Source organism: Erinaceus europaeus, chromosome 18, assembly GCF_950295315.1.
Source record: "Erinaceus europaeus chromosome 18, mEriEur2.1, whole genome shotgun sequence".
Classification (NCBI taxonomy): domain Eukaryota; kingdom Metazoa; phylum Chordata; class Mammalia; order Eulipotyphla; family Erinaceidae; genus Erinaceus; species Erinaceus europaeus.
In genome coordinates, this window is record NC_080179.1 from 13862601 (window position 1) to 13880923 (window position 18323).

General features: G+C 39.8%; 1 protein-coding gene across 1 annotated transcript in view; it reads left to right on the forward strand.

The window, feature by feature from the left end:
* PDE11A (phosphodiesterase 11A) overlaps positions 1-18323 on the forward strand; it is a 349760-nt gene that overhangs the window by 316383 nt on the left and 15054 nt on the right. Inside the window, exons 11-12 of the mRNA XM_060178283.1 lie at positions 15111-15257; positions 15518-15625. Of these exons, the coding sequence (XP_060034266.1) occupies positions 15111-15257; positions 15518-15625 (255 nt within the window). The remainder of the gene's footprint in view (positions 1-15110; positions 15258-15517; positions 15626-18323) is intronic.

Consider the following 18323-nt stretch of genomic DNA (forward strand, 5'->3'; position numbering starts at 1 on the left):
GACTTCAGAGCCTCAGGAATGAGAGTGTCTTTGCATAACCATTATGCTATCTACCCTCGCCCAAGCAAGACTCTTTATGCATGTTATTCCATTTACCCTTCACAACAACCATGCAATGTAATTGTATCACTGTCTACATTCAGAACACTCCAAGACTGACTTCAGCTTCTTGAAATAGTCACTGAGCAAGTAGGTGCTAGAGATAGAATTAGAACCCTTATTTAGTGTGAAGCATGCTTTAGGCACCTTCAAGGAAAAACTAATAAATAACTCCAAGAGGAAGCAGTTATTAGGATAGTATAAGACGTACTTTTAGCAACAATGAAGTGCAAACCACAATAATTTTAACCTGATGGATGTTTTAAATAGTTTGATGTTTCATCACTTACTAGCAATGAATTTCTTTTGAAGTATTTTAGGATGCAGATTTTTAAACCAAGAAAAAAGACAAAAGAATTTCACATTGGGGGTAGGGGAAATAGCACAGAGGTTATGCAAAGAGACTCTCATGCCTGAGGCTCCAAAGTCCCAGGTTTAATCCCCACTGCACCACTATAAACCAGAGCTGAGCTATGCTATGGCAAAAAAAAAGAAAAAATTCACTGTGAACCCTTTATCAGTCAATAGCTTTGTACTTCTTTAGAAAACTTTTTTTTTTTTTTTTTTTTTTACGAGAGCACTGCTCAGCACTGGTTTGTGGTGGTGTGGGGGGTTGAACCTGGGACTTTAGAGCTTCAGGCATGAGATTCTCTTTACATAACCATTATGCTATACCCCACCCTGCTTCTTTAGAGAACTCTTTAGAGACAGCCTTCCATACTGTAAATTAACCCCAGATGAATAACTCACTGCTGGGCTCATTGTGGGGATAATGCCAAAAGAAATGACTGCCAAACTTTATTGGGCAGCAGGATCATTTTGGGAGGGCATGTTACACAAATAGATTCAAAAGTTGCATTTCTTCTTCTCCTTCTCTTCCTCCTCCTCCTCCTTTTTTTTTTTTTTTTTTTCCTTGTCTTGGGGATGATCGCTGGAGCTTGGTGCCTGCACTGCACTACGAATCCACTGCTCCTGTGTTGTTGGATAGGACAGAGAGAAACCAAAAGAGGGAGAGAGAAAGATAGATACCTGCAGACCTGCTTCACCACTTGTAAAGCAATGCCCCAGCAAATGGGGGAGCCCTTATTGCAAGTCCTTGAGCTTTGCACTATGTGCACTTCGCCTGGTGTGCTACCGCTGGACCCCCTAATTTGCATTTCTAAGGAGATGCCAGGTATTTTTGAAATAGATGTTCTAGAGTCCACACTTGAAGAATAGGGATTCATAGAATTTTTTTTCCTAAAAAAAGTAACAATAATACAAGAGATGCTTTTCTCTAGAGATGCATAGCTGTGTCTTTATGGACTTTTCTTAGCCCCTGCTTTATTTTTAGTCTTATAAACACTGTGAATCATCTAGCATATCAGGTTTCTTTGATGTAGTTACTGAGAGGCGTATAGACACATTTCCAGCTGGACTCACAAGCATGACGCTATGGTATATACTTGGTCTAGTAACTTTGCTTTTGATGATTTTTTTTACATTCCTAACTTTAGCTTCCTTTTGGTTTGCCTTCCTTGCCTATTTTGTTGTTGTTGTTGTTGTTGTTGCATTGTGGATCTTTGGAATCTAAGTTAAACTTCTTTGGGGAACAAAGCAATGTGTGTGTGTGTGTGTGTGTGTGTGTGCATATCTACCACCAGCAAGAACAAAGCAGTACTTTCATATATTAATTGTTAATAAAAAAACAATAACCTTCTATAACAGAAACATTTTTGAGAATTTTTAGGATCTGTTCTCTCAGCAACATTCAAACATGCAACAATACAGCATTACAAACAATTTAGAGATAGCAAAATCATTATGCAGAGAGACTCTCATACCTGAGGCTCCAAAGTCCCAGCTTCAATTCCTTGTACCGTAAGATGGAGCTGAACAGTGCTCTTTTTTGTTTTAATAGTAATTTATTTATTCCCTTTTGTTGCCCTCGTTGTGAACAGTGTTGCTCTTAACAATTACCCTAATTTATAGTCGACTTATTATTGACTTCAAATTGGCTTATAAAATGATATTTCAAGAGCAGTTTCAACGTGTATGTACAAATCACTGCTCCCCCCCCACCAAAATTCTACAGTTTTTTTAAGTAAAAAATTCCTTCAGAGTGTCAGCCTTATTCAGAATCTGTAGGTTTAGTGAATAATCTTAAAGTTCAACACATCTTCAATTCTTAGTTCTGACTCTTTCATCTTACACACAGCCGTTAAAGTCATTTTAACGTACATAATGCAAAATGAATTTCATCACGTGGCTTCAGAAGTTATTATTAAGATTATCTTTACTATTGTAATTGCCCACCAGTCTGGATGAACTTTTTATATTTATAAAGAGAAAGAAGGAGCAAGAGCAAGATGGAGACAAGACTGGAAGCAGGGTCTTGCTCACAGGGAAGTAAGCATCTTCCCAGGTGCTAACTTATTCCATGTAATAATCAGTTATTTATAAGTTATTAATAAGTCACTTATTCCATGTAATAACTAATAATTATTGTCAATAATTATTACATTGTATTATAACAATTATGTATTCTAATTATTATAATTAATTCCATGTGATAATAATAATAATTCTGTGTAAGCTCCTCACTTATTCCATGTAATCCAACTTTTAAAAAATCTTCTTTCATAATGAAACTAAAGAAAGCATGGAAGCGTGTAATTAGTATATCAGTTAGCATAGAATATATGCATGTGTTTAAGAAGGAACTCTAGAGATCTCTTTTCAAAATGTATCCTGACTTCTTTTACATTATAAATGCTATGTCTTGGGGAAAAATTATTTTTAAATGACTTGCTTTCTGGAGGGGCACAGAAACTGTGGTGGTGAGTACAGTGAGTTGTACACATGCACACACTTATATAGGTATGAAGCTATACTCCTGAAGTGAAATTTTCGTAAACAATATTAAATTAATAATGATGAGAACCTTTCAAGAGGGATGGCAAAAAGACTATTAGACAACCTATTTATGTTGAAATGCATAGTTTAAAGTTCATTGCTGATGAAGGCATATTAGAAATATCAAAGAGGGGGTCGGGCGGTGGCGCAGCGGGTTAAGCGCATGTGGCGCAAAGACCGGCATAAGGATCCCGGTTCGAGCCCCCGGCTCCCCACCTGCAGGGGAGTCGCTTCACAGGCGGTGAAGCAGGTCTGCAGGTGTCTATCTTTCTCCCCCCTCTGTCCTCCCCTCCTCTCTCCATTTCTCTCTGTCCTATCCAACAACAAACAACATCAACAATGGCAATAATAATAACCACAACGAGGCTACAACAACAAGAGCAACAAAAGGGGGAAAAATGGCCTCCAGGAGCAGTGGATTCATGGCGCAGGCACTGAGCCCAGCAATAACCCTGGAGGAAAAAAAAAAAAAAGAAATATCAAAGAACCAAAGTTGAAAACTATCTTTACTGCCAGCTAGTTTTTTGAAGAAGTTTCCAATGTCAGTTGTCGCATCTGTAACATGAGATAACAAATATTACCTAACTTGTAAGGTCTCAGTGAAAAATGAAATTCATTAAGATGCAGTTCCTGGGGGCCGGCAGTAGCGCAGCATCTTAAGTGCACATGGTGCCAAGCACAAGAACCAGCATTAGGATCCCGGTTCGAGCCCCCGGCTCCCCACCTGCAGGGAGGTCACTTTACAAGCACTGAAGCAGGTCTGCAGGTGTCTGTCTTTCTCTCCACATCTCATTCTTCTCCTCTTTCGATTTCTCTCTGTCCTGTCCAACAACAACAGCAATAACAACAACAACCACCACAAAATGGGGGGCAAAATGGCTTCCAGGAGCAGTCAATTTGTAGTTCAGGCACTGACCCTGGAGGCAAGAAAAAAAAAAAAAAAACGCAGTTCCTGACTGGTAATGTTAAAATGTTAAGACTTAGACCGAACAAAGAATTCACACAGCCCAGTCTCCATCTTTATGACTCTATGAGTACGAAGATGCTGAATATTTGCTTCTGTTCAGAAGGGAGTGGGTTTTGAAGTGGGCAGCAAGTCAATTTTTCTTTGAATTTCCAGCATTGGATAACTTTGTTGTTTCTTCCTGTTTTCTGAGTATCACAGATGTAATATTTATGTATCATGGGATCCAGGATTTTGTTTTAATATCTTACTTACAGCCTCTTTGTAAAGTTACCCTTTCAATTTTAAAGGAGGACATTATTTGGATCCCTTTAATAAGCACTAAACTATTGAGACCCCAGCCAAAGAAAAGAAATGATCAAAGATAGCAGCAGCGCCCTACCAGCGAAAGTCCCACTTCTTGAACATTATTCAAATAAGCTCCAGGATCCATACATAATTCCATGTTTTCATTTATTGCAACAGTAAAGTAAATGGCTCTTTTATCTAAATATTATTTCCTGGCTATTAATCCAGTAGTTATTTTGGATGGTAGCACTCCTCTTTGATTTAAGAATATGGCGCCTCTTAAATATTTGAGTGTTGAAGACTGACACTTGGAGAAACTGACTTTGATTTGTCCTGTTAGAATGCTGTGGCAACCATAATTATAAGCTCAGGAGATGTGGTCTCATTCTCTACCCATCAGGAGAAATGTGGGCTTTGTACACTAGAAAAAGACAATCTGACAGCAGAAGGCTCTTCCCAAATATTTTGCAGACTAGATCCTCACACTTGCTTCCACTGCTCGTTTCCCTAGAAATTGCTGTCACACACAGAAATGTAGGCACGAGAACTATATTTCAGAATAGCTGGAAATGGTCATTTGTGAAAGGCTTGGACTTTTCTCTACAGTGTCAGCAAGGGTTTACGACAGGATTCTTGGTGAATTCTTGTCGTAATCCTGGTGGACCAGTTTGATTTAACTATGGATCAATCAGCCTATTAGTGGACAAAAGACAAGGTCAATAAGGATGGGTCTTGCTGAACCAGAGGTCACTCTACGTTTTTCAATCTAATGCTCTTATTTCCTTTCCATTAACATTTTATCATGAAACAAATCCTATATTCTTTCATTTTTAAGATAATTAAATGAATTTAGTGCCTTTAAGGGGGTAGGATTTATAATGGCATCAGGAAACATACTCTTAATAATAGAGGCCTCCCGGAGAGTACCACGTCTCTGTCACCACTAAAGCTCACTCACAGTCCACTGTAAGGAGGTTACACTTCCTTTACTAACTCAGAAGCAAGCTTGTCTCTCAAGACCAGAAAGACTTTGTATTTGGGGTCATGGTGTATACCCTCTTGGGGAATGGAAATTATACTTGAGTTTGAATATGAAAATATTGCAACAACTTTAGATCCTCCTAAATATATAACATTCTCTATAAGCAAAACCTTCAAACAAGTGGTGGAAAATAGTCATTCTGGAGATTCTCTTTGAGAAAGAAATATGGGATCCGCCTCTAAGACTATTGCAGCCAAATAAGCTAGGCAGGCCCAAGTGAACACAGAAGGACGTGGAACAGAAGAATAAAGCAGTTCCTGTGGTTGCAGTCAGATTCAAGCACAGAAGAGTAAAGGGACTATAAACCAAAGTCTGATTCTCACCTGCACTCTTCAGACTGGTCGCTTAAGACATCATTTTTTATTATTTATTTATTTATTTCCCCTTTTTGTTGCCCTTGTTTTTCATTGTTGTAGTTATTGTTGTTGTTGTTATTGATGTCGTCATTGTTGGATAGGACAGAGAGAAATGGAGAGAGGAGGGGAAGACAGAGAGAGCGGGGGAGAGACAGACAGACACCTGCAGACCTGCTTCACCGCCTGTGAAGCGACTCCCCTGCAGGTGGGGAGCCGGGGGCTCGAACCAGGATCCTTACACCGGTCCTTGTGCTTCGCGCCACCTGCGCTTAACCCGCTGTGCTACCGCCCGACTCCCAAGACATCATTTAATAAAGATAATTTCAACTGACACTTTGTGTGAAGATGATAGATTAAACAAACTCATTTTCTTTTGTTCCTTTCCCCAGCCAGGCTAAAATAACAATAAAGGCATGTTTTTAAGCTATAATGTCTTAGAGACTGAGAAATTTGTTAAGTGCACATAGTACAAAGCACAAGGACCCATGTGAAGATCCTGATTCGAGCCCCCGGCTCCCCACCTGCAAGGGGGTGGTCACTTCACAGGTGGTAAAGCAGGTCTGCAGGTGTCTTTCTCTCCCCCTCTCTTATCTTCCCCTCCTCTCAATTTCTCTCTGTCCTAGCCAATGAAATGGGGGTGGGGGGAGTGGCCACTAGGATCAGTGAATCTGTAGTGCAGGCACCAAGCCCCAGCATAACCCTGGAGGCCAAAAAAAAAAGAAAAGAAAAGAAAAGGAAGAAGACGAGAAAGGAAGAAAGAAAGGAGAAAAAAGAAATTGAGAGAGGATTCTACACTAGCAAAATTTTTTTAAATTTTTTATTTAAGAAAGGATTAATGAACAAAACCATAGGGTAGGAGGGGTACAGTTCCACACAATTCCCACCACCCATTCTCCATATCCCACCCCCTCCCCCGATAGCTTTCCCATTCTCTATCCCTCTGGGAGCATGGACCCAGGGTCTTTGTGGGTTACAGAAGGTGGAAGGTCTGGCTTCTGTAATTGCTTCCTCGCTGAACATGGGCGTTGACTGGTCGGTCCATACTCCCAGTCTGCCTCTCTCTTTCCCTAGTAGGGTGGGTCTCTGGGGAAGCGGAGCTCCAGGACACATTGGTGGGGTCTTCAGTCTAGGGAAGCCTGGCCGGCATCCTGATGACATCTGGAACCTGGTGACTGAAAAGAGAGTTAACATACGAAGCCAAACAAATTGTTGAGCAATAACAAAATTTTTTAAAACTAAAGACAGATGCATAAATATTCAGAAATTTGGCAAGCCCAAGAAAGTAAAAATAAGCTAGCAAGAAGAGTTGAGAGCCCAGCAGATTTATACCAGATCCGTTCCCCCCTCCCCCCCCAAAAAAGACTAGGAATTTGACCAATTATAAATACTTTTAGGAATATAAATAAAGGTTCTTATGACCAATTAGATGTAGAACCTAAGAAGCAGTTAGATCTCAAGATCCTTTGTCCTACCCCTTCCCTCTAGAGACTGGAGTCATATGTTCTGAAGAGGGTCTTTTGGATTAGGGGAACATGGGCACAGAGGTTGGAGGTTGAGGGATGGAACACAGGTTGAACACAAGGAATGAATTAACATAACATCTTTCCAGCAGGCAACATGGAAAGGTCCTAAATATCTTTTGTACAGCAATGTTTCTCTCTCTCTCTCTCTCTCTCATGATTAATAGTAGGTTATGAGACTATAAGATTAAAGGTTATAGTTCCATACCACGTCCACCACTAAAGTTCTGTGACCCCACCCCAATTCCCAGAGATAACAGATAACCGCCATAGGTCTCACAGAGCCTTAGAAACAATTTGCTTGCCTTTCTTTCTTTCTTTTCTTTTTCTTTTGCAAGTTTAGTTATTAAAGCAATGTTAAAAATACTGCATTACATACTTTAAATTGTTGAGAGGATAAATTTATATTTTGGCTATAATAATGGACAGACTAACATAAAGTGAAAGGAGTGAGGTAAACTATGAAGGGAGAAGAAAAGCAAACAGAATTAGCATGAGTTTCCTCAGACAGCTAAGAGAAGATCTATTACACCCAGGAAGCAAAACTGGGAGGCTATTTAAAAACAAAAAGGAATATCCAGATAACAATAGAAGATCTCACAGAAATGAAAACTGTGATTTTAAAGTCTTAAGGGGCTAGGGAAGTAGCTCAGTGGCAAAGCATGTCTGAGGTTCCAGGTATTTTTTATTAGTAATTTAATATTGATTTACAAAATTATAAATCACCAATTTTCCACACCATTCCCCACACCAGAATTCTGTGTCCCCCTTTTATCCATTGGAAACTGCAGTAGTCTTCCCAAGGTTACAGACATGGGCCAACTATTTTTTTATTTTTTTTATTTATAAAAAGGAAACATTGACTAAACCATAGGATAAGAGGGATACAACTCCACACAATTCCCACTACCAGAACTCTGTATCCCCTAATAGCTTTCCTATTCTTTAACCCTCTGGGAGTATGGACCCAAGGTCATTGTGGGATGCAGAAGGTGGAAGGTCTGGCTTCTGTAATTGCTTCCCCACTGAACATGGGCGTTGATATGTCGATCCATACTCCCAGACTGTCTGTCTCTATCCCTAGTGGGGAAGGGCTCTGGAGAATCAGAGATCCAGGACACATTGGTGGGGTTGTCTGTTTAGGGAAGTCCTGTCAGCATCATGCTAGCATCTGGAACCTGGTAGCTGAAAAGAGAGTTAACATACAAAGCCAAACAAATTGTTGACCAGTCATGGACCTAAAGGCTGGAATAGTGCAGATGAAGAGTTGGGGAGGGGGTCCTCCATTTTGTAGATAGCTAGTAGGCATATTTTAGTTCTATTCCAAAGGGCCTGTGGCTATACTAGTTTTTTTTTCTTTTCCCCCCGAGCCTGAAATCTTATATGCAGGTGGATCTAAGTTATTATCTGGGAAGATGATGTCATGGCTGGAAAAGGACCAAAAAGCTGGATCAGGGAAGAGAGTAGCTCCCTAATATGGGAAAGAGGTATAAATATTGTTGACTGTAAACCCATCAATTTGATGTGATCTGGGCCCATATTCAGCTTAAGAGCCTATGTGACCTCTGTATCCCTGTAGAACTGAGCTCACATTCTGTGGTCATGAGTAGGAATATTCCAGGTTGCCCCAATATAGACCCATCTTCCTCAGGTGTAGCATAAAGTATGTTGTCCATCCGAAAGGAGGATGGAACATTCTCTACCATTGTTCATCCAAGTTGAGGGCAAGGTTCTATGGGGGCCCACAAAGGGGTCTATTGTATTGTTCCTGATAGAAATGACCGGTAACAATGGAGAGAGGGATTTATTCAAAGTCTAGGCCCATCATGTCTGTTTGGGAATCTCAGGACTCCCTGAATAGGGCCCCAGCTGATGGGTTGGCCTGATAGTGACTAAAGGTCATCGTTAAAGTCTGCCAGTCTCTTGCCCTTATTCAGCTTTTGCAGTCCTTGCTGTGATAGGGTTAGCTTTGGAGTGAGTGAGAGAACTATAATAGGAAGTAGGTGAGGAGGGTATCTAAGTCTAAGTAGACACTATTTCATTATGAACTTTATACTGACTCACTACAGACTATTGTGTATTTTTGCTTTCAGGTATATATTTTGCCCTAATTTTTTTTTTTATACAACCCCCACTATGTCATTCATCATCTTTCATGGACCTGTATTCTCCCCACCCACCCACCCACCCCAGAGTCTTTTACTTTGGTGTAATACTCCAATTTCATTTCAGGTTCGACTTGTGTTTTCTTTTCTAATCTTGTTTTTCAACTTCGGTATTTTGCCCTAATTTATGGATACATGTGAACATATGCTGTATCTCACAGGAACTGGTTTATATCTAGGTTTGGGGACTTTGTTAGGAAGTAAACCTCCTAATGGAATTAGAGAATACTATGAAAGGAAAGGTCTCGCCTGAGTAATGAGGGTGAAGGGTTGACATTCCACGCCTGACATCTCTAGACACAGTCTGAAGTGAAGCATGCTGAGGTGGTACTGGTTGCATTGATTAGGTTGGGATCGGTAGATGCAATATCATTTGGTATGAATTGAGAGAAGCATGCAGGAAAGTGAGCCCCACCCTAGAGGTTCCAGGACTGGGAGAAATATAGGCTCTAGAGAAGAGGCAGGAGGTTCCTGCTGCCTTAGGGTTTAAGAAGACAATAGATAGTTATTGCTGTAATCACATTATTTGGCAGTTGGGTTAACTCTGAAATATCCCTTGGTTAGGATTTGCTGTATCACATACAACATCACCCTAATTTATGTCCTTTGACATTATTTGTATATAGCTGTGCCACCGGTTGCTTCTGTTCTTCCTGGTCTAAGCTTTTAAGAGAGTCAACATATCAAAGACTCAGCCTATGTATTAAAAAGACTCAGTCTGTGCTTTAAAAAGTTTGAGACGTTCAATTTTCCCATCTCATATTAATTAGTGATTTATTATATGACTACAAATTAATAGGAGTGTACATGAACACCATTCCCACCACCAAAAGACTGTGTCCCATCGCAGCCTCCCTCCCCCCCACCCTTGTCAAATATATATATATATATATATATATATATATGTGTGTGTGTGTGACCTAGCTTTTTTTCTATGGTCCTGCCTTCTATTCCTTTCTAAATCACACCTACACCTGTTACTAATTACAAATATTCCTCTTCTCTCTCTGGGTCCTGATGAAATTTGAGTTCAGAGCCCTCTGGTCATTTTTCCTTAACATTTCCCTTTTCTGGGAGTATGAAACAAAATTCTTTTTTCTTTTCTTCCTCTTTTTTTAATTTGTTTTTGTTTTTATTTTCTTTGCCTCCAGGATTATTACTGGGGCTCAGTGCCAGCACTATGAATCCATTGCTCCTGGCAGACTCCCCCCATTTTTTATTGGATTAAAATTAAAAAAGAGAGAAATTGAGACAGGAAGGGGAACTAGAGAGGGAGAGAGAAAGACCCCTACAGACCTACTTTATCGCTTATGAAGCGACCCCCCTAAGGGCGGGGAGCCAGGGGCTCAAACCAGGATCCTTGCACAGATCCTTGCGCTTTGTATCTGTACTATGTGTGCTTAATCCAGTGTGCTACCGCCCGGCCCCCAACCAAAATTCTTTATGGAGTGCAGAAGGTGGGAGCTCTGGCTTCTGTAATCGCCTCTTTGCTGGACATGGGCATTGGCAGGTCAGTCCATACCCCCATCTTGTTTCTGTCTTTCCCTAGTGGGGTAGAGCTCTGGAGAGGTGAGGCCCTGGGGCACATTGGTGAAGTCTTCTGCCCAGGGAGTTGAAGGTGGATTCATGGTAGGATCTGCAACTTGGTGGCTGAAAGGCAATTAGACATAAAGCAGGACAAAATGTTGAATAAACAGGAACCAAAAAGTAGGTTAGAGGAGATGAGAATAGAGGTGTTAGGGTGGAAAGAAGCTAGGAAGTCTATTTCAGGTCTGTTCCTAGGGGCCCATGGATTTAGTAATTTTGCCTGAGCCTGACAGCTAATATGCAAGTGGGCTAAAAATATTGTCTGGAAAGATGGTGTCAGAATTGAGAATAGGACTAGATTAGGCAGAGAGTTGCCCCCAAACTTGAAGAAAATACATAAATATATTGAACTGTTTACCCATCATTCTGACCCAGAATCCATATCTATTCATTTTTAGCACAGGAGCCTATGTAACCCCTGAGTCCCTGCCAGTCTGAGCTAACAGTCCATGGACACAGCTAGGGACATTCTAGCCTGCACTCATTTCAGGACCTGTCTACCTTGAATGACAGAGTAGGTTAACCCAACCTCCCATTGGAAAATGGGACAGTCCCTAACTGGAGATGCCCATAAGAGGCCTTATAATGATGTTCCTGGTGGAAGTGACCAATGATGGTGGAGAGAAGGATCTGTTAGAGGTCTAGGTCCATCATATCTATGTGGGAATCCAAGGATTTCCTGACTAGTGGCCCCAGGTTTGATCCCCAGCACCGTATATACCAGAGCTGAATGGTGCTCTCATAAAAGTAAATAAATAAGGTAGTGCACCAGGCTAAGCACCATAGTGCGAAGCACAAGGACTGGCTCAAGGATCCCGGTTTGAGCCCCCGGCTCCCCACCTGCAGGGGAGTCACTTCACAGGTGGTGAAGCAGGTCTGCAGGTGTCTGTCTTTCTCTCTCCCTCTGTCTTCCCCTCCTCTCTCCATTTCTCTCTGTCCTATCCAACAACAAAAATAACAGCAACAACAATGGAAAAAAGATGGCCACCAGGAGCAGTGGATTCTTAGTGCAGGCACCGAGCCCCAGTGATGACCCTGGAGGCGAAAAAAATAAATAAATAAATCTTTTAAAAAATGTTTAAATAAGAAAGGACAGATGGTGGTGCACCCAGTTGAGTGCACATATTATGTGCAAGGACCCAGATTTAAGCCCTCACTTCTCACCCGCAGGGGGGAAGCTTCAAGAAAATGGAGCTGTACTGCAGGTGTCTCTTTATCTCTTCCTCATTCACCCCCTTTCAGTTTCTCTCTGTCCTATCAAATAAAAAAGAAATATATATATAAATAAGAAGGAAAGATATTTTCTAGAAAATAAAGTAAAAATCAAAAGAAAAGAATATAGAAGAATTTTTTTAAAAAAGCAAACATCCAAAGAGAATTCCAGAAGAATAAGTGTAGAAAAAAAATCATCTAGGGGGGCCAGGCAGTGGCACAGAGGGTTAGATGCACATGGCGTGAAGCACAAGGACTGGCTTAAATTTTAGCCTCTAGCTCCCCACCTGCAGGGGGAAGATCACTTTGCAGGTGGTGAAGCAGGTCTGCAGGTGTCTCTCTTTCTCTCCCCTTCTGTCTTTCCCTTCCTCTCTCAATTTCTTTCTATCCTATCCAACAATGACGACGGCAGTAACAACAGTAATAATAACAACTATAAACAACAAGGGCAACAAAAGGAAAAAAATAGCTTCCAGGAGCAGTGGATCGTAGAGCAGGCACCGAGTCCCAGCCATAACCTTGGAGGCAAAAAAATAAATAAAGAAAGAAAGAAGAAAAAAGGAAAAGGAAAAAAAGAATTTTAAAAAATCATCTTACAATGTATTTTAATTATTTTTAGAATTAAAAGATGTGATTTTCCAGATTTAATGACTCGCAAAGTACCCATGACTGTGAATGAGAGAGGTGTTTTCAAAGGATAAGGATTCAGAAGAGCTTCTGACTTCTCAAAAGAGCATCTAAAGCTAAGAGTGATGCCTTAAAATTTCTTACAGAATGATTTTCAACCTGTATCTGTATCTAGACAATCTATCATTTAAATGTAACAATGATGTGAAGATATTTCACATGTTCAGGGGCTCATAAATCTACCTAACACACCTGCGTACTCTTCAGAAACTGTTGGAAGATGTGCCTCACCATAATAAGGGCAAAATAAGAAAGAGGTAGATGATACCTCCAGCATTACAGTGAAGGAACATCTGGGGGAAACACGTGAGACAAATTCTGTCCATCCAGAGTACAGAAGCTCAGAGATTATTTCATGTAACTGGTAGACTATCCTGAAACTATAGGCTATGATAGGCTATCATGAAACTGATAGACTTAGGTAATAGGTAGACGAAGCGTTGAATTGGTGGTAAACACAGAAAAGTAAGCACACATTTAAAAAGACCATTACTGACTCCACAGAATACAAAATGCTGTCAAGAAATGGAGAAGTAGTCATAGTAAATTGCATGACTTAGCAGTAATATTTTTACATACTCATAACAATATAAAAACCACATATTTCTTTAAACAAAGTTATTATAGTCTTATACAAGGGGGAGAGAAGTGTTCGTATGAGAGGGAAGGGTTGACAGTTACGGTGTAAAACAGCTTAATCATCATCACTGGTGAGAATTCTTGAAAGAGAAAATAATCAAAAAATAAAATTACAGACATCTTTCTTTATAAAGAACACACACAAAAAATAAATTATCTACATGATTTGAAAGTGATTGCCTCTGGCTGTGGGAAACTTTGGATACCAGAGTTCTGCTTGTGTTTTTTGTATGCTTGTAGCTAGTCTTGCAAACCTGCTTGAGTCTTAAAACTATATGCATGCATAGCTTTGATTTTTAAATATGTTTAAAGCAGAAAATATAAAAGTAAAGTGGTTAGTCAGCATGAGGCCAGGACCTTCAAATAGTAAGTTTCAAGTAATATCTTCAAGTAATAGTCAAAGGGATAAGACTATTTTCCATATTCACTGCCATGTTTGAATTTTGCCAGCTTTCTCTTTATAATTCCAAGAAACTAGGCCTACAAACATGTTAATATATTAGAATGATTACTGAGGGTGATATAAGTACTTTTTCATGAAGATAAACAGTCAGAAGAATAGGAGGTAAATTGTCCTATAATTTATGCATTGTTTTATTGTTTTCCCATGTAGTGGGGAGCAAGCAGTGTTTGGATTTTAGTCTAGCGACGTAAACTCCGGTGGAAGTGCATGGCATTAGAAAAGAAGGATTGATTATATGGTTTCTGGGATGCTCAGAGTAACCAGAGTGGATTTAATTGCTTAGTCAAAGTAGTCCCAAGGTATAAATTACTCCCTGGGTAATTTATAGCCAGTGAATAGACTAGGAATATGAATGCAGAATGGTCCCTTATAACCTGAAGACATAAAAATCATTCCCTTACTAAGAGTGACCTAGAAGGTATGGTAAAAATGATGAAACGAGCATAAAAATCATCCTCAAAACATTTTTCCTCCCTTCTGGTTTTTGTGGGTCAACTGATAGCCAATTACCTATCATGATAATTTTGAAAACCTTGTATATGAATGATGAATAATTACAATGTGATATCGATAATGAATGAAGTACAATATTACAGTAATTCTTTCAATGAAACACAATTACACTAACACTTCTACTTCATTATAAAAAAAAAAAAAGAATACCCATTGTGCACCCAGATGTGATGTCTGATCCTTTCTGCCCTTCTGAATATACAGAATACTTGTGTAACAAAGAGCATGTGCACAACTACAGAATATAAAGATAGAAGAAACAAGACAAAGTGGTGTATTCCCATGTCCTTCTCCTGAATAACAGCAATTAAAATTCACAGCTGCTGGTTGCCAGATGTTTCTTGCATTTAGTGCTCTGTAATATGCATCAAAATATATTGTATGACTACGGTTTCAGTAAACTAGACAGCTTTGTATTCTGCAGACTAGATCCAGTGTGTGTATTTTTTTCCTTCAGATTAGCTGATTAGCTTCCTGCCTGCCTCCCTTCTTTATGTGCTTGGGGCATTTGCAGTTCAGAAACAAAAGACATTTCCAGCTCAGAGTTTAGCTGTATCAGAGTGTAAGTGCAGGTCAGGTCTGATTTATGTGGCACGTCTGATAAGCAAGAGAGGAAAACAAGATGAGGGATTTGAGAAAGCTGGTGAACTTGGCTTGACTTATGGCTTCTGCTTTTGTAGGCAGCCAACATCCCTCTGGTGTCAGAGCTGGCCATCGATGACATACATTTTGATGACTTCTCTCTTGACGTTGACGCCATGATCACAGCTGCTCTTCGGATGTTCATGGAACTGGGGATGGTACAGAAATTTAAAATTGACTATGAGGTGAGATCTGCTGTCTAGAATTATCCTAGGATGGTCCCTAAAGCATCATGGTAGTCACCCTGAACTTTAAAGTTTTCCAAATAAGAACTGGGGGTGGGGGATATAAGAACTGCATAATTCAAGAGATTGCCATGAGAATCACATGAGACGTTGTTGCAAAGGCTCTGATGGTTGAGGGTTACTCACACAAACCCACAGACTTGATAGTGGTCCAGTGGGAACACATACAACTGCCTAACACCTCTCCCCTACCATTTCAGACACTGTGTAGGTGGCTTTTGACAGTGAGGAAAAACTACCGAATGGTTCTGTACCACAACTGGAGACATGCCTTCAACGTGTGTCAACTGATGTTTGCAATGTTAACTGTAAGTCTTGAATGATATCGGGTTATCTGTCACTTGTGTAGACCTACATGCCTTCTTCTTGTTTCCAATTTTATGACAGATTTCCATCTGATTTATTTGGCATTGAAACTTGCCAGTCTTGCTTGCAGGAGTATATATTTCACAGCAGCTTCTGAGCTTTACAGCTGTGAAATCAATGACACCTTTTTTGCAAGTATATTGCTGGAGTAATTATTTGAGTTTCTTTTCAATGTTTTATTTTAGGAAATCTTTTTTAAAAAAATAAATGCTTTAATTTGACGGGGGGGGGGAGTAGGTGGTGGTATACCTAGTGTCATGTTGCAATGGGCAAGGACCCCAGTTCAAGCACCTGGTTCCCCACCTGCTTCACAAATGATGAAACAGTGCTACGAGGAACCTGTCTTCCTCTCTCCCTTCCTCTATCTGCATCTTCCTCTTCAATTTTTCTGTCTCTATCCAATAAATAAATATATATGGATAAATAAATGCTTGAATTTTCAAAATTATTGTTTTGTAGGATGAATAAGTAATAGAAAAAAATAGACTGTTGTATCACTGAGTAAGACTCTCTAGGGTACTTGAAAGTCAATGTAGGGGGATGTTCAGACATTATGCAAAAGACTGCAGAAACCTTGAGAGAATGCCTATCTGGAAAAATGCCCAGGGTGACCATGGGAAGAAAGAATGAATGCTCACAGGATTGGGGGCACATTCGTTCTAAAATCTCTGCCCTAAAAGGTGTAACCCAGTGAACATGACCATTTTGCTTATCGGGTATAGCAAGGGCAGTTAAGCAAGATAAGCCTTGGAAATTTACCTGAAAGCAAATGCATGGGGCAAAGAATGAAATGAAATCACTCATTTATCTACTTTCCTGGGAAGAAATATGGCAGGCACAGTGTTCAAGTATCACCCAATAAAGAGTTTTCTGGCATAGGCTTCTTTGGATATAATTATATCTCATACCAAATTAGAACACATGTTTTGGATTCTTATAAATATAAGTATCATTTGCCTTTGCACCCAGATGAAAACTTAAAGCCAAAATAGAGAACCCCAAGTGACATACGTTTTACTTAGTCCAAATGAAGGAAGACTGTTCTTCTCCTTTCTCATGAAATGCTGTCTTTTTCTCTGCCTATTACAATTTTACTCATCCTTTAAATCATTGACCTAATGCCAGTTTTTCTTCAAAGTCTCCCCCTTCCTCTGCAAGCATTAATAATTACTTCTTTCCCTACAGTATGTTTAGTGCATGTCTTCCTTTCTGTCACAGATCTTTGACTGTCCTTAAAGAAAGAAGCTTAAAGCTACAGAGTTGTTTTAACAACAGTCACTTTATTTTCACAACCTCTGTTTATTGGGGCCTTATCTACACTTTGTGTCCCCTCTCACATTTAGCAGTTTTTTAGCAATTGTATTTTGGATTAACTTGATTTCAAATGTATGTATAACATAAGAAGATGGAGCCAAGATCTTTTCCCTTTCATAATCAGACTATTGGGGGTTTTGTTTTGTTTGTTTGTTTTAGTTTATTTTTTGTTTGTTTATTTGAAGGGCTAGGGATCCTCAACTGCCTATAGACTAAGTCAATATACCTAAAAAATGGATTAGCCCATACTACTGTAGCATATGTCATGAAAATTGTCATTCATGAGAGAGGAGATACTTCAAACAATGAGGCTTTAATAGCTTAAGTGCCAAAATTGCTTATTTTTTGCATTGTTCATTTCCATTTCAGATCTCACTACATAAAAATTATGTTCCTGTGCAGAATTCAAGTACTTATATTGCAAAAGACATTCAATGGAGAAATTATTAATCTGTTGTTTTGGAAAACCTATGAATTTATGATAAATTTCCAGGACAATCAGGAATGAAGGGAAATGAAGGGGGAGGGGGAGTATGGCATTGTGAGTTAGAGATGCCAAAGACAGATACAAGCTTTTATGACAAGCCTTAAAATAGTCGGAGTAGGGGAAGCTGACAAGAGCAGCAGAGTTGGAGCAGGTCTTAGTAGTGAAAGGACATACATCACCAGTTTTCTTCAGTAAATGTTTCCATGATACAGACAATCCTGCTTCTTTTCAATAAAATAAAGCAGAATTTTTTTCAGATTATGTCCCCATAGTAGAGATACTCATACCAGTATATATATATTGCCTCTAGGGTTATTGCAGGGGCTCAGTGCCTGCACTATGAATCCACTGCTCCTGGAGGTTATTTTTTCCATTTTTGTTGCCCTTGTTGTCGTTATTATTCTTGTTGTCATTGCTGTTGTTGTTGGATAGGACAGAGAGAAATCGAGAGAGGAGGGGAAGACAGAAAAGGGAAGAGAAAGAGACACACCTGAAGACCTGCTTCACTGCCTGTGAAGTGACCCCCCTGCAGGTGGGGGGCTCGAACCGGGATCCTTATGCCGGTCCTTGTGCTTTGCGCTATGTGCGCTTAACCCACTGCGCTACCACCCAACCTCCACCAGTATATTTCAAGGGTATGGTTGGTGGTAACTTTTCCTTCCTTGAATTAAATTTAGTAGTCATATCTGGACTATTTTCTTCTCGTTAGTTTTTGTTTTGTTTTGTTTTGTTTTTGTCACCAGGGTTATCTCTGGGACTCAGTGCCTGCACAACTCCACTGCTCCCAGCTGCCGTTTATTTTCTTTTTCTTTCTTTTGTTTTGGTAGCAGGTGAGTGAG